The sequence below is a fragment of the Pseudophryne corroboree genome, chromosome 4 (assembly GCF_028390025.1).
Source record: "Pseudophryne corroboree isolate aPseCor3 chromosome 4, aPseCor3.hap2, whole genome shotgun sequence".
NCBI lineage: Eukaryota > Metazoa > Chordata > Amphibia > Anura > Myobatrachidae > Pseudophryne > Pseudophryne corroboree.
The window spans coordinates 268,493,180-268,508,013 of NC_086447.1; the positions used below are offsets into that span (position 1 = coordinate 268,493,180).

At 46.5% G+C, this 14,834-nt stretch overlaps 1 protein-coding gene across 2 annotated transcripts in view; it reads left to right on the top strand.

Annotated features, from left to right (window-relative positions):
* Window positions 1–14,834, top strand: part of GMPS (guanine monophosphate synthase) — a 170,924-nt gene that overhangs the window by 44,656 nt on the left and 111,434 nt on the right. Inside the window, exons 2-3 of one of the 2 annotated variants that reach the window (XM_063916114.1) lie at window positions 8,147–8,312; window positions 8,493–8,674. In XM_063916114.1, coding sequence (XP_063772184.1) covers window positions 8,304–8,312; window positions 8,493–8,674 — 191 coding nt within the window. In that variant the 5' untranslated portion in view covers window positions 8,147–8,303. The remainder of the gene's footprint in view (window positions 1–8,146; window positions 8,313–8,492; window positions 8,675–14,834) is intronic. The other variant, XM_063916113.1, reaches the window with a different exon arrangement.

Consider the following 14,834-nt stretch of genomic DNA (forward strand, 5'->3'; position numbering starts at 1 on the left):
AGTTAGGGTTGAGTTTCCAGGGTCAGAGGAACTGACTGAATTTATGGAGGAACCGTAGGCTACGCCCAATAGGAAATATAGAATAAAAAAATGGGATTCTTACTACCCTTTTCCAACTGGGGACTGTTTAAAAAGAGAAGTGCATCCTAAGGAAGATGCGCACGTCATTCGACTAGTGCGAAAATCTATTTTACCTTTGCCATCTACGTCATTAAATGATGTCACAGACAGAAGAGTTCATGTTTTTTTTTAAAAACATATTTTCTCTGTCAGGGTCAGTCATAAGGCCAGCTATGGCCTCAGCCTGGATGGCAAAAGCAGTAGTTGAATGGGCTGAAGAACTGGAAAATGGGCTCTCGGCACCTACCAGGGAGCAGGAGTCCCATATAGCCCATATGAAATAGGCTACGCTCTTCCTAGAAGAAGCAGCAATGGATATGGGTACGATTTGCTTCCAAGGCATCAGCCTTAACGGTAGCTGCTCGCAGAGCAATTTGGCTACGTACATGGAACGCTGATTCAGAATCCAAAAAGGTTCTGAAAGCTTTGCCTTTTGTTGGGAACATTCTTTTTGGTAAGGAACTGACAGATATTCTGGAGTCCGAAGCTGAATCCAAGAAGGCCAGTTATAATCCTAAACCTAAGGGCTCGGGATTTCGGCCATTTCGGTGGCAAGGTAAAACAAAAGGTAAAAATGAATCAAAGCAAACCCAGTACAAATAAGTCTGGTAAAGGGAAGAAGCAATGGGCCACTAGAGGGCCAGCTTCCAAACCAGAACAGAAACCATCAGCCTGATGGTGCGGGCCTCCACCTGGGGGACTCCAAGGTAGGGGGCCGTCGTCTTCAGTTTGCACACATATGGCAGCAGTCGACAACAGACGCTTGGGTGCAAGAAGTGGTATCTCTGGGTTATGTTTTCCCTTTCAAGAAGCGGCCTCCTCGAAGGTTTTTTTTACACCAGCCCGTCTCGTATAGAGCCGAAGGCCAGAGCCCTGCAAGAAGCAGTTCAGAAATTGCCTCAGTCCGGGGTAATTATTCCAGTACCCCCGGCACAAAGGGGGCAGGGTTTTTACTCCAACCTATTTTTGGTCCAGAAGCCAAATATGTCATTTCGGCCTATGCGCAATCTCAAAATGTTAAACAAATACATTTGGGTCCAAAGGTTCCACATTGAGACGTTACGCTCCATAGTTTTGGCCATGGAACCAGGGGATTACATGGTATTTCTGGATATACAGGATGCTTACCTGCATGTGCCTATAGCATTGTCCCATCAGTGTTACCTCAGGTTCGCTATCCTCCAGCAACGTTTTCAATTCCAGGCATTTCCCTTTTGGGTTAGCCACAGCCCCCAGAGTATTTACCAAGATCATGGTGGTTATGGAAGCTTATCTCCGCAAGCAGGGGATAAGGATTTTCCCATACCTCGATAATCTTTTAATCCTGGCACAATCCCAGTAATTGCTCTTGAGCCATCTCCAACAGACAATAACGTGTCTACAGAAACACGGATGGTTCATAAATTGGGCAAAGTCGTCTCTGATTCCGTCACAACAGATGATTCACTTAGGGGCTGTGTTGGATTCAAGTCTGCAGAAAATATTTTTACTTGTGGAAAAGATATCCAAGGTGCAGTTAATGACTCAGGAATTGTTTCACAGTCAAACAATATCAGTTCACACGGCAATGCGAGTGATGGGGTTGATGGTGTCAACTTTCGACATGGTGGAATATGCACAATTCCACTCAAGACCTTTGCAACATCTGATTCTAACCAGATGGAATGGAGTACATCAGACAATAAAGAAACAAATGATGGTACTTCCAGTAAAGGTAAAAAGGTCATTAGCCTGGTGGCTACAGACATCCCATCTAGACAAGGGGAGACCCTTTTGGATATCAGATTCGGAGATCCTGACAACAGATGCCAGTCTTCATTGCTGGGGAGCAGTGTCCGGAAAATTATGGTTCCAGGGACAATGGACCATAGAAGAAAGGTGCCTGACAATAAACCTGTTAGAAATTCGGGCCATATACCTGGCACTGATTCAGGCAAAGGACATTCTGCAGGGATAACCAGTCCAGATCCGCTCGGACAATGCAACAGCAGTAGCGTACCTCAACCATCAGGGAGGAACTCACAGCCAAAAAGCAATGAAGGAAGTAAGTCACATACTAAAGTGGACAGAACTCCATCTTCCAGCATTGTCCACAGTGTTCGTTCCAGGAGTCCTAAACTGGGAAGCAGACTTTCTCAGTCGACACACCATTCGAGCAACCGAATGGGCTCTACACCAGGAAGTATTTCAGACTCTAGTAGACAAGTGGGGATTGCCAGAGATAAATCTCATGGCGTCCCGTCTGAACAACAAAGTTCCGGCATACGAGTCAAGAAAAAAAAACCCGGAGCGATCCTTGTGGACGCACTGTCAGTGAAATGGGAATTTCATCTGGCATATCTGTTTCCTCCAATCTTCCTGATACCCAGGGTGGTGAGGAAAATAAAGCAAGCAAAAGGTTCCGTAATTCTAATAGCCCAGAAGGCATTGGTATATAGATCTGCAGAGGATGTAGATGGGTGCTCCAATTCTTTTCCTTCAACGTCCAGATCTACTGATGCAGGGTCCTTGTTATCACAGGCATCTGGATCGACTGTCTTTGACGGCGTGGCTGTTGAAACCTCTATCCTTAAATCGAGGTTTTTCACAACAGGTAATTCAAACAATGCTCAGAGCAAGGAAACCCTCCTCTGCTCGCATTTATCACCGAATATGGCAAGCCTATATTCATTGGTGCAGTGAAAGAAATATGGATCCAAAATCTTTCAGAGTATCCAGAGTCTTAGATTTCCTTCAGGCAGGAATGGATAAGGGTTGGAAGGTGGCTTCCTTGAGAGTTAAAGTTTCAGCATTAACTGTATGGTTTCAAAAGAAAATTGCCACTTTACAAGATGTGCGTACTTTTTTCCAGGGAATGCTGCACATTCAACCACCTTTTGTTCCTCCTGCAGTTCCTTGGGATTTAAGTCTGGTCCTCAAAGCCCTTCAAGGGGCTCCGTTTGAATGGAGTGGATCTTAAATGGTTGACAGCTAAAGTACTCTTTCTACTGACTATGACATCAGTTAGAAGAGTATCAGATTTAGGAGCGCTGTCATGTAAGTCTCCTCCTTTTCTGATTTTTTTTTTTTTTTTTTTTATCCAGATAAAGCAGTTCTCAGAACTAGGTCTGGTTATCTTCCGAAGGTGGTCTCGAAGTTTCACCTTAACAAAGAAATTGTAGTCCCTGCTTTTCAGGTATCGGGACTTTCTGCGGGAGAAGCGTGACTGGATGTAGTCTGTGTGCATTAAGAATCTACGTAGATCGTACTAGTGCCAACAGAATGACAGATGCTCTCTTCATTCTCTACGGATTTCACAAGAGAGGATGGCCTGCTTCTAAACAGACGCTAGCAAGATGGCTTTGAATGACTATTTCAGTAGCATACTCTCGAGCTGATCTCCCTGTTTTGGCTAATGTCTCTGCTCACTCTACACGTAAGGTAGGTCCTTCATGGGCAATACAACATGGTGCTTCCGCAGAACAGATATGTAAGGCAGCCACATGGTCTTCCATTAACACTTTCATTAGACATTATGCCATGGATACCTTTGCCTCTCATGATGCTGAATTCGGACAAAAGGTTCTCCTGTCTAATCAGGAGCGTACCCACCACTAAAAATTGCTTTGGGAAGTCCCAATGTTATCCTGTGGATAATCTGTGGACCCTGCTGGAGAAATATACGTTATGGTAAGAACTTACCGTTGATAACTGTATTTCTCCTATGTCCACAGGTTTCCACAGGGATCCCACCCTGACCCACCTGATTTGAGAATATTTATACTCCCTAACCTCTTCCCTCTTGCATGGAAGGGTGTGCATGTGTGTTTTTCTCGCCTGAATAGGGTTCTACATAGTGCTCCTGCCTAAATGCTTTGGAAACAACTGATTTGACTGAGTCGGTGGGCGGGATTATATGGACGAGCCCGTTGCCTCCTGGGATGCTTGAAAGCTTGTGATGGTTTGGTGCCAATCCGCTGTCGCTCCATCATATCCCAATTTTATCCTGTGGACATAGGAGAAATACCGTTATCAACGGTAAGTTCTTACCATAACGTATATTTTCTGGGTCCCATTGGAATGAAGGTCCTTATTAATGATTTGTACACTACAAAAGTGTTGCAAGGGGGAGGATAGGATGACAATGCTGCTGGGCTGCGTAGCATACAGTACTCTGCACCAGAGCTGTAATTAGACATTTTGCGCCCTTCGGCCGAAAGCGAATTGGTGCTCCCCCTCCTATATTCCAAAGCATGGGCAGTGGCGCGCAGCAAAAATTTTGCGCCGTGGCTTCATGGCGAAGGGGCGTGGCCACATAATCGTGCCAATTCATGTTACAGTAGTGCCGCTTATACACATTGCACCAGGTAGAACCTCCTATACACATAGCACATTATACACTTTGCGCCAGACAGAGCACATTATACACAGTGTTCCTCCTAGGAATTTTTGAGGGCAGGGTGCTGGTCTGTGGGGGCACTTGCGCATGCTTCTGAAAATGGGGCGTGACTATGCAAATTATGGGCGACTGCGTCACTAAAGAGCAGGCTGCGGCGTCAGTAAAGGGGGCATGGGCGGCTGGTGGCGTCACTAAAGGGGGCGTCGTGCCTAGCGCCTACGGAGGTGCTGGGCTTTCCCCAAGCGCTCTCTCGTAGCGTGAATGGATGCTGTGCGTGGATTTTGCCTATAAAATATCGGGTGCGGCGCCCTGCTAAAACAGCTTAGCGTAAACACTAACTTTGCGCCAGGCAGAGCACGTTATACACTTTGCGCCAGGCAGAGCACGTTATACACTTTGCGCCAGGACAATAATGGAAAATGTGCAGTGGGAAAACGTCACAATTAACTTTTAATGTTGTGAACGTAAATCCGATGCTGAGCACAGTGAGTTTCTCATTGAACGGATACAGCTACAATCACTAGCTCCCCCTATCCCCCCGCAGGACCCCACAGCAGCGTTAAAAGGCTACAGCCAGAATCCCAAGTTCACCCTATTTCCCCCACCCTTTCCCGTGTGACCCCCCCCCCCCCCCCCCCACCACCCGCAGCGTTCACAGCCGCTCCAGCCACCGCCACTCCCCCGCAGTAACCCCACAGCGGTTACCGAAAGAAGAACACAGCCACCACAGCATGGCCACTGACCCAGCCCCCCTTCCCCCAGAGACAGCAAGCGCGACCACAGGTTCAGTCCCCCCACCAGATGGCACCACGGGAACCCCCTCAGTAAGCTAGGCTTGTTTACCTGCTCGGTCCCTGCACTTTGACTAACACGCGTTGCGGCCGCAGCTATACTGGCATCTAATCACCCCCTGCAGCACGCCGCGACCCGACTGTCACACACACGCACACTCCCCGGCAGTTAGATGTACACTTTGCCAGGGAGTTGTGCCATGCCTGGACCCCAAGGAGAGCCCCTAGCGGTGTTCATAGAGCCTGGTCCACCCACCATTGCAGCTCCCTGCAAGAACTCCGCACAGGCAGCCACCGCGTAGCCAGCCCTTCTCCTGCCAGAGACGCCAAGAGAACCCCGCAAAGCAAGCGCGGCCACTGCCTCTGACACCGCGGGAAGCCCCTCTCAGCAAGCCCAGCTTTACCTGCTCGGTCACAGACGTCGGTCCCTGCACTCTGCCACATCGCCAGCAACCCCCTGTCAGCATTGAGCAGCCTAGCCCAGCCACCACTCGCACCCGCTTCACTCACCTGCGGCTGCCGCAAGCAACCCCATGCACTGAGTCAGGAGAGGGAGGCGCCAAAGAGGAGGGGAAAGGCTCCACCTCCTCTGTTTGTATCATGCATCCGGGGCCAGCATTAATCAATCATGAAAATCCCCCTTAGGGATTGGCTGCTGAGCAGCGCGTCCCCGGGGACCCACCCACTTTTGAAACTGGAGTCCCAGGTCCTCATAATCGGGTAATCACTGCTCCAGTGTAGTAATGGAGATCTTTTTGAGTGGACGTCTTTTAAATGTAATCTATAAAGAATGCAGTCCCACTAAGTGATACAACACTGATCTGACTGCATACTTTTGTTTTACTCTGTAACAGAAGTTACATATACATTGCATGTCCTAAGTAAGAAGCTGGTCAGTGTTCATAGCACAGGAGGAGATGTTTAAACGTACTGCTAACAGTAATTGTCTGGTCCTGCTTCACCCAGAATCGAGGCGAAGCAGGACCACACACTGATGTCACGTGTTCTAAAAGCAGTCTGGTGAAGTTCACTCTCCCTCTTGCGGCAGCTTTGACTGACACTTGTGTAGATTCTACATATATGCTTGTGAACCCTTCCCAGTTGCACCCGCGGCAAATTAGTAAACGTCATTTTTTTTTTTGTATGGGTATTTTTTTGTATGCCCAATACCTGGCTGTTGGAACTGACAGACAGTAATACCCCTTTCAGACCGCCACCTATGAACACGGGTTATTGACACACGAGCGTGCATAACCCATGTTCAGGTGCGGTCTGAAAGGTGCAATGGTTGAAATACCGGGTTGAGCAACCCAGTATTTCAACCCTGGTCGCAACCCGGCTCACTGTGCGACCCGTTTCCCATTCACTGTGTGTGTACGGGTGGCGCTTGGAGAGCATGTGATCTCCAAACGCAGTTACTGCTGACATCACCAACCCGGCGGGTTGCAGTCAGTGGTGGCGGGGCGCCTGAGGTGGGTCACACACTGGGTGCTCCCTTGTCAGGCTCCCGGGTGCGACTCGCCTCAGGCGGTCTGAAAGGGGTAGAACAGTGTTGTATAGTGTGCCAAGGACAGCTGCTGTCGAAATGGTCAGTGCCACTGACCGTTCATCACTTGCCACAGCACTTCGGAGCCCTATCTAATTATAGCGGTTTATAATAGAGGGGAATTCAGTTTCTCGCGGCCGCCACTAGATGGTGTAAGGCGGCAGCAATTCAATTGTTCTGCTGTTCAGGCACACAGCAGCCACGGAGTTCACATTTTTTCTTGCAGCCTCCAGAGGTGTGACAAAAATGTGTGCACACAGCAGGAGTTTAGACAGGATTAGCTGTTTTACGCGACTAAACCCAGTATGTTTGGGCCCGACATGCGCGATATGCATGTGCTCCCAAATAACAATTAGCGACAACTGTTTGGGCGCCTTAAAAGTCATGCTTAGACAGGAAAATTGGATGCACAGAACAATTGATTCCACCCCCATCCCAGTAGTGCACAGCTACCAAAATTACAGGTAACGCTACTACTTACATCTCCCTAGGGTGAACAACCACTATGAAGAGACGCATCTGAGTTTGTAGAACTATATTAAGAACATGAATATTTGTTCTTTTATCTTCTTTTTGACTCGTATAGGGGCTATCTATTTATTAAAGCTGGTGTTCCCAAGTTTTCTAGGTGATTCTCCCACAAACAAATAGCTGCACAGAGCATCTCTCGTGAACGGAGAGCTTATAATGAGGAGACATGCTCAAGATTGCAGCTTGTGATTGGTCCTCCCCCACCCTTCCTTCTCTTCCATTTTATTATAGTGGATACAATTGTTTGATCTATTTTAAGGGCTCCAAAAAAAGATGTCTAAACCCCCTCCCCAAGGCTCCTAGTGTGACCAAGTTAGTAAAATGTATATATTAGGTGGTAGCGCAGCTGTGAATTGTTTTAAATGTAGGTCAGAATCTTATTGCATGAATTCTTGTCACTGATATAAACAAGTCTTGGCTTATGTGAAAGGTACTTATGAATGTGGAAATCTAGTCATGTCAAGCAGTGTATTGTGACTAGGACAGGAAGTGTTTAGATAATAGCATTAGCATATGCATGCAGTTCTCATGCTGCCCATGGTCACAGGCATGACTCCTTAACCCGTCTCCTTCTCTTGAAGGAGCCGCTGTTAATTCAATTACTTTACATTTCTAGTGGTAGATCACAATCGTTGGTTTATTTCTGCGGGAGTGGGCTCCATTTTACTGCCGCCCTCATGTCTTCTGGTCACATGAAAGCTATTATCATTTTCATTTTTCTGTATTACACATTTCCCTCTCATATAGTATAGTAATCCTATTTTCTGCTCTTATCTGTAGACCAGTCTGGACTAACACCCCTCCAGCTCATAGGCATTTGTACATGCAAATCATGTGCATGCACATCATCTAGAACCTTGTGCCACAGCTGCATTTAGTGGCACTGTCAGACCTGCAGTGGATGGTATAACACATCCATAAATTCATCCTGACGATAATGGCCAAGGTAAATGTAATACACAATTATGTGCAGCCTTATTCTTTGGTAGTTGCTTTAGCTTTTATTATTTGCTCTAAGCATAGTTTTGTTGGCAGATGTGAACCTGTAGTATCTCTAGGATTACTTTTACCTTTTCCAATATTTATTTTGATCACATTGGTATATTTGTATTCCGGTATCTTTCAGCTGGTCAAAGCAGAAACTGACACAAAGGATGGGCAGCATCACTATGAAGGGGCTGTAGTGATTCTAGATGCTGGGGCACAGTATGGAAAAGTCATAGACCGCCGTGTTCGCGAGTTCTTTGTGCAGTCTGAAATCTATCCACTGGAAACACCAGCGTTTGCCATCAGAGAACAAGGATTCCGGTAAGAGTGCACTGATTCTGTGTGGGAAATTGTTTTTGCATTTGTTTTATTTTGTAATCTTCATTTGAAGGTTGTGTAAACACCCATTCTGAAATACACCTATTGCATGATATGGACAAATTGTGGAGTCTGAAAAGTTACTGAACTTTTAGAGCATTATTATAGGGGCATATTCAACTAGATGTGGGATTTTGCCTGCAAAGAAATTTGTATACCTCGCGTCCAATTTTGAATTGCCGTGGATATGTACACGCCTGATACCTTGTGGAATAGATTTTTTTTTTTAAATGGACACAATGGAGGGAATTCATTTGGTATGCATGCTCGGCTGCCATTAGATGGTGCCTGAATGAGCGTGCTGGCAAGCAGAAATGAGGGAAAAGTGACCCGTTTGGGCGTCCAAACTGAACTTTTTTTGCATCATATCCAGCACTTTGGTCGGGTTTAGCCGTATTACGCATCTAAACCCGGCCTGTCTGGGTGCAATCAGTGGGAAAAAATGTAATTGCATTCTGTAATCCCTGTCACTTTAGACAGGAGATCAGGCGCACATAATACAGGTTGAGTATCCCTTATCCAAAATGCTTGGGACTGCTTGGGACCAGAAGTATTTTGGATATCAGATTTTTCCATATTTTGGAATAATTGCATACCATAATGAGATATCATGGTGATGGGACCCAAGTCTAAGCACAGAATGCATTTATGTTTCATATACACCTTATATACACAGCTTGAAGGTCATTTAATACAATATTCTTAATAACTTTGTGTATTCAACAAAGTTTGTGTACTTTGAGCAATCAGAAAACAAAGGTTTCACTATCTCACTCTGTCAGTCGAAAAATATTGCAGTACACACATCACGTACAAACTACACACAGATGGCCTCCGTGCGCGTACTTGCTCTGCCGTGCGTGCGCATATTCGCAATTTGCGTATGGTCGCTCCCGCAGACCTGCGTATTAGCGCGTGGTATGAGTATTTACGGTAGAGTTTGTGAACGCATGGAAAAGCCATCAAAACACATTACATATTTAATCCAAATAGTGCACATTTTACACACAGCCTCCCTGCATCACAGCAGCAAGTTACAGCAGTTTAAATGGTTTCAGAACAAAGGGATTCACCTTTACAGGATAGGAGGGACAGAACAAGGTTATAAGGTGGTGTTTGGTATCCAGCTGTAGGGTATTTTAAGGGTAATATTCCGGTGTTGGTTTGAGGAAGATCGCATGTTCCTGCGGATAGTTATGTGCAGGAGCAGAATATAGATATAAACTGTATTTACTGTACATTATATATGCGGCAGGAATCCAGAGGAGACCACCCACAAGAGCAGTTGGAACAGACATCGCCCACCTATTCAAACCGACCTATGACCTCTCCTGTACTGTAAATTACCATCCCTGTTTCCGATGGACAAAGAGATTTACAGTATCCATTGTGTTAAATTTTGGAAGAATTGTATAAAGAGAGCCTGCTGCAGGCCTGGTCTGACACAAGACTCACAAAGTTATCTATCAGATGACCGAGGACCAGATCTGGGTAGCGCGGCGAATCCACTCGCGTATGTACCATTGATTGTAGCCATTATTCTGTTGTATTGTATTGTAACCCCCTTTCAGCAATAATACGCTGTGGTGTCGGAACCCAGTGGGTTAACTACTGACTGGTGTCGTGTCTTCCTTTCCCTGCTAAGGTTTAAAGTGTATTAGTATCTCATTGCATTGCTGTATAAGGTTTAAAGTGTAATCATTGGGTGTGTACGCGCTGTGTGTACTTTGTACCGTCAGCGTGGCGTTTGTACGCAAAGTCCGTACACGGTATGGGACTCTGTACGCTAACAGCGTAAAAGGTGCGTAGAGTGTGTATTAAGTTTAGCAGCCGCAGCGGCTCCATGGTAAAGTGTATTTAAAGTGTGTATAAGGTATAGCTTTTCATTCCTGTTGATAAATCAGCATTATCAACTCTCACTCCAAAAAATCCGTATTTCGTAATGTTCAATTTTTATCAGAATATTTGGATATGGGATACGCAACCTGTAATTGAATCCCCAACCCAACCCCATTTTATTTTGCTGTCACAGTACTGAGGGGAGAAAAAAAAAGATGCTGCACGGAACACTGGGCACTGTTCCAGCCGCTCCTGTGAAGTACTCTTGTCCTCCCTGTTAGTGCCCCATAAATTGTCGGTCCAGTTGTATGAGGATGCTGGGAGTAGGAGGGGGCTTATGCAGACACACACTGGGAGTCGCACACACCTGACGGGGTCTCGCACAATCTCTCACACAACTGAAGACACTAGCAAGAGGAGGATGGTGTTGTGAAAGGTAAGTAATTATGGACTAATTAAGTTAATTGGTAACTTCCTATTGCTTGATTAGTCATTAAGGGGTGTCTTGTGGGTTTTTAAGCAAGTCCTGACATTTTTTCCTAAAAAATAAAAATGTTAGAAAATATCGGTCTTGCTCTTGAGGTGCTCAAAAAAAAAAAAAAAATTGAGCGACCCAAAAAATAAATATTTTAGCCAATTGAATCCCAAAATCTCACGCCTATGGGGAAAAATGTGAGATTTTTTGTAAACTTGCACCTAATTGAATATGCCCCATAGACTGTCTAAAGAAGAATCCATTTGTAGCGTGAGCTTTTTTTTTATTTTTTATTCCTATTTCTCTTATGTCCTAGAGAATGCTGGTGTCCACATTAGTACCATGGGGTATAGACGGGTGTCTTGGGAGTCACTTTAATAGTATGGGATGGCTCCTCCCTCTATGCCCCTCCTACCAGACTCCGTTTAGAAAATGTGCCCGGGGGAGCTCCTAGGAGTTTTTCTAGTTTTATTGTTTTTCTAAGAGTGTTAGGCACAGGAAGACTGCTGGCAACAACCTCCCTGCTTCGTAGGACTTAGGAGGGGGGGAGTAGGAACCGACTCTAGAAGTTAACGGTTCTCTATCTCTGCTAACAGGACACTGAGCTCCTGAGGGTGCTGATCGCAAGCCCACGAGGTGACTGCTCACTCACGCAGCATGGCCGCCACCACCTAACAGAGCCAGAAGATAGAAGAGTGGTGAGTATGACGCTGGTGACCCGGTAAGCGGGTCACCGGTGGGAATGGCGGCACAAGGGTGGGAGCGCAGCTCTGACAGGCTGCGCTCCGGAGGACTCAGCGGTACTTGATGTGCGGCGCTGTGAGGGGAGCCCTTGGCCAGCTTAAACACCCTACACTGGTCACATATGCTAACAGGGGCTAATCCCACTGTTGGCAGCTAAATCACCTCAGGCCAGTATAATCTGTGAAAGCGGGAAGACGCGCCATTACAGGGGGCGGGGCTTCTTCTCAGAGCGGATCCAGCACTCACCAGTGCCATTTTCTCCCTGCAGATCACACTGAAGAGACGCTGACAGGGAGCGCTGCCCTCCACATAATTCCAGCATACCCCTGCGGTACCAGGATGTTATAGACAGGGGGGAAGAGTGTAATAATCACTGTTTAATCTATTAAGGTTATTCAGTCAGCGCCGGCCGTTTAGTGTATTAACTGCCTACTGGGGCGCTGTGTGGCTGGCTCCATATACTCGGTCTCTCTCTGAAGGTACTCTGGGGGAAACTGTGTCTGCATTTTCCTGTGTGTGTGTTTGTATAGCTCACATAAACATGTCTAGGAACTCTGTATCTTTTGCTGCAGAGTGTGTATCTTCTCCTGAAGAGTCTATTCCATGTACTCAGTACTGTAATATACTGTCTCAGCCTTCTGAATCCGAACCCCCGTGGGTGGATTCTATTAGGGGAATGATTTTATCTCTGATAGCTCAAATTAAGACTGAAACACAGGTTTTGAGAAAGTCTGTTGAGATTTTGTCGCATTCAGCTCCCACTGCCTCATCAAAGACCCCAATGGTATACCCTAAAAAGCGTGCTCTTGCCCAGATAATGCAAGCTGACACGGATACTGACTCTGATACAGGGGACGGTGATGGGGATATGCAGGGGGGAGATGAATCCCTTGCTAAGGGGTTGCAACTCATGATTGAGGCTATTAGGACATTTTACAAATTACTGATAAGGTACCTGAGCAATTAGAGGAGGCTTAATTTACTGACAATAAGAAATCCTCCCTTACATTCCCTGCGTCTAAGGAACTAAACGCATTGTTTGAAAAATCCTGGGAAAACCTGGAAAAAAAATTCCAGATCCCAAAAAGGGGTTCTCATTGCTTTTCCTTTCCCTGAGGAGGACAGGAAAAAGTGGGAAATCCCACCTGTAGTAGACTCTTCTGTATCTAGGTTGTCAGAGAGGTGGTTTTACCTGTCCCTGAGTCCACCACTTTAAAAGAGCCGGCTGACTGCAAAATTGAGACTACGCTCAAATCGCTATACACAGCTACTGGCGTAGCTTTAAGACCCACTAATGCCTGTGCATGGATTTCTAAAGCCATAATAAAGTGGTCAGGCACATTATTAGAGGAATTGGATTCTATATATAGAAGTGACATTGAATTGTTTTTACGTCGCATACAGGATTCTGCAGGTTTCATGGTGGAGGCGATGAAGGACCTTGGCCATCTTAATGCGAGGGCTTCTTCCATGGCTGTCTCGGCACGCAGGGGACTCTGACTGCCCCAATGGTCTGCAAATGCGGAATCTAAGAAAAGTGTGGAGAACCTGCCCTTCACAGGTCAGGCTCTGTTTGGGGAAGCATTAGATGCGTGGATCTCCACGGTAACTGCGGGTAAGTCAACCTTCCTTCCCTCAGCAACACCGCCGACTAGGAAACCTTATCCTACGTCTACTATTCCACTTTCTTTAGAGGAGGTCGGGGGAAATACAGAAAACCTGCTCCAACAGGTTCCCAGGAATAGAAACCTGGTTCTGCTTCCTCAAAATCCTCTGCATGACGGTGGACCTCCCTGCCTGGAAGTAGGACAGGTGGGAGCAAGACTCAGAAATTTTAGTCATGTCTGGGAGTCATCATGCCTAGACCCCCTGGGTACAAGATATTGTTACCCAGGGGTACCGACTGGAGTTTCAAGAACTCCCACCTCACAGATTCTTCTAAACAGGCTTACCAGCTTTGCTGACAGAAAGTGCTATCCTACAGGAAGCCATTCAAAAATTGCTTAAGGCAAATGTCATTGTTTTAGTTCCACCTCACCTCACAAACAAAGGTTTTTACTCAAACCTGTTTGTGGTACCGAAACCGGATGGTGCGGTCACACCAATATTGAACCTAAAGTCATTGAACCCTTATTTGAGGGAATTCAAATTCAAGATGGAGTCTCTGAGAGTGGTGATCTCGGGTCTGGGGGAGGGGGAATTTCTGGTATCCCTAGATATCAATGATGCGTACCTTCACATTTCGATCTGGCCGCCTCACCAGGCTTATCTAAGATTTGTGTTGCTGGACTGTCACTATCCGTTCCAGAGACTGCCGTTTGGCCTCTCCACGGCACAGAGGGTGTTCACCAAGGTCATGGCGGAGATGATGCTACTCCTCTGCACGCAGGGTGTGAAAATAATTCCTTATCTGGACGATCTGCTGATAAACGCGTCTTTCAGGGAGAAGCTATTACAGAGCATTGCTCTCTCAACTCAACTACTCCAGGATCATGGATGGATCCTGAATCTTCCAAAGTTGCATTTGCAGCCGACAAGCAGACTGTCCTTCCTGGGGATGATCCTCGACACGGAAGTACAGAGGGTGTTTCTGCCGGTGGCGAAAGCGTTGGTAATACAAACAATGGTCCGGGATGTCCTGAAGCCAACCTGGGCATCTGTTCATCAGTGCATTCGCCTTCTGTGGAAGATCTAGAGCCTCGTAAGAGGCAACTAGTACGGAAGATTTCATGCACTGTCTTTCCAACTGGATCTCCTGGACAAATGGTCGGGATCTCATCTTCACATGCACCAGAGGATAAGTCTGTCACCGAAAGCCAGAATCTCGCTCCTCTGGTGGCTGCAAACGTCTCACCTACTAGAGGGCCCGCAGGTTCGGGATTCAGAATTGGAACCTCCTAACCACGGATGCAAGTTTCAGAGGTTGGGGTGAACTTCCAAGGAAGGTGGTCAAGTCTGGAATCCATCCTTCCAATAAACATTCTGGAACTAAGCGCCGTGTACAACTGTCTTCTACAAGCGGCACATCTTCTGAAAGATCAGGCC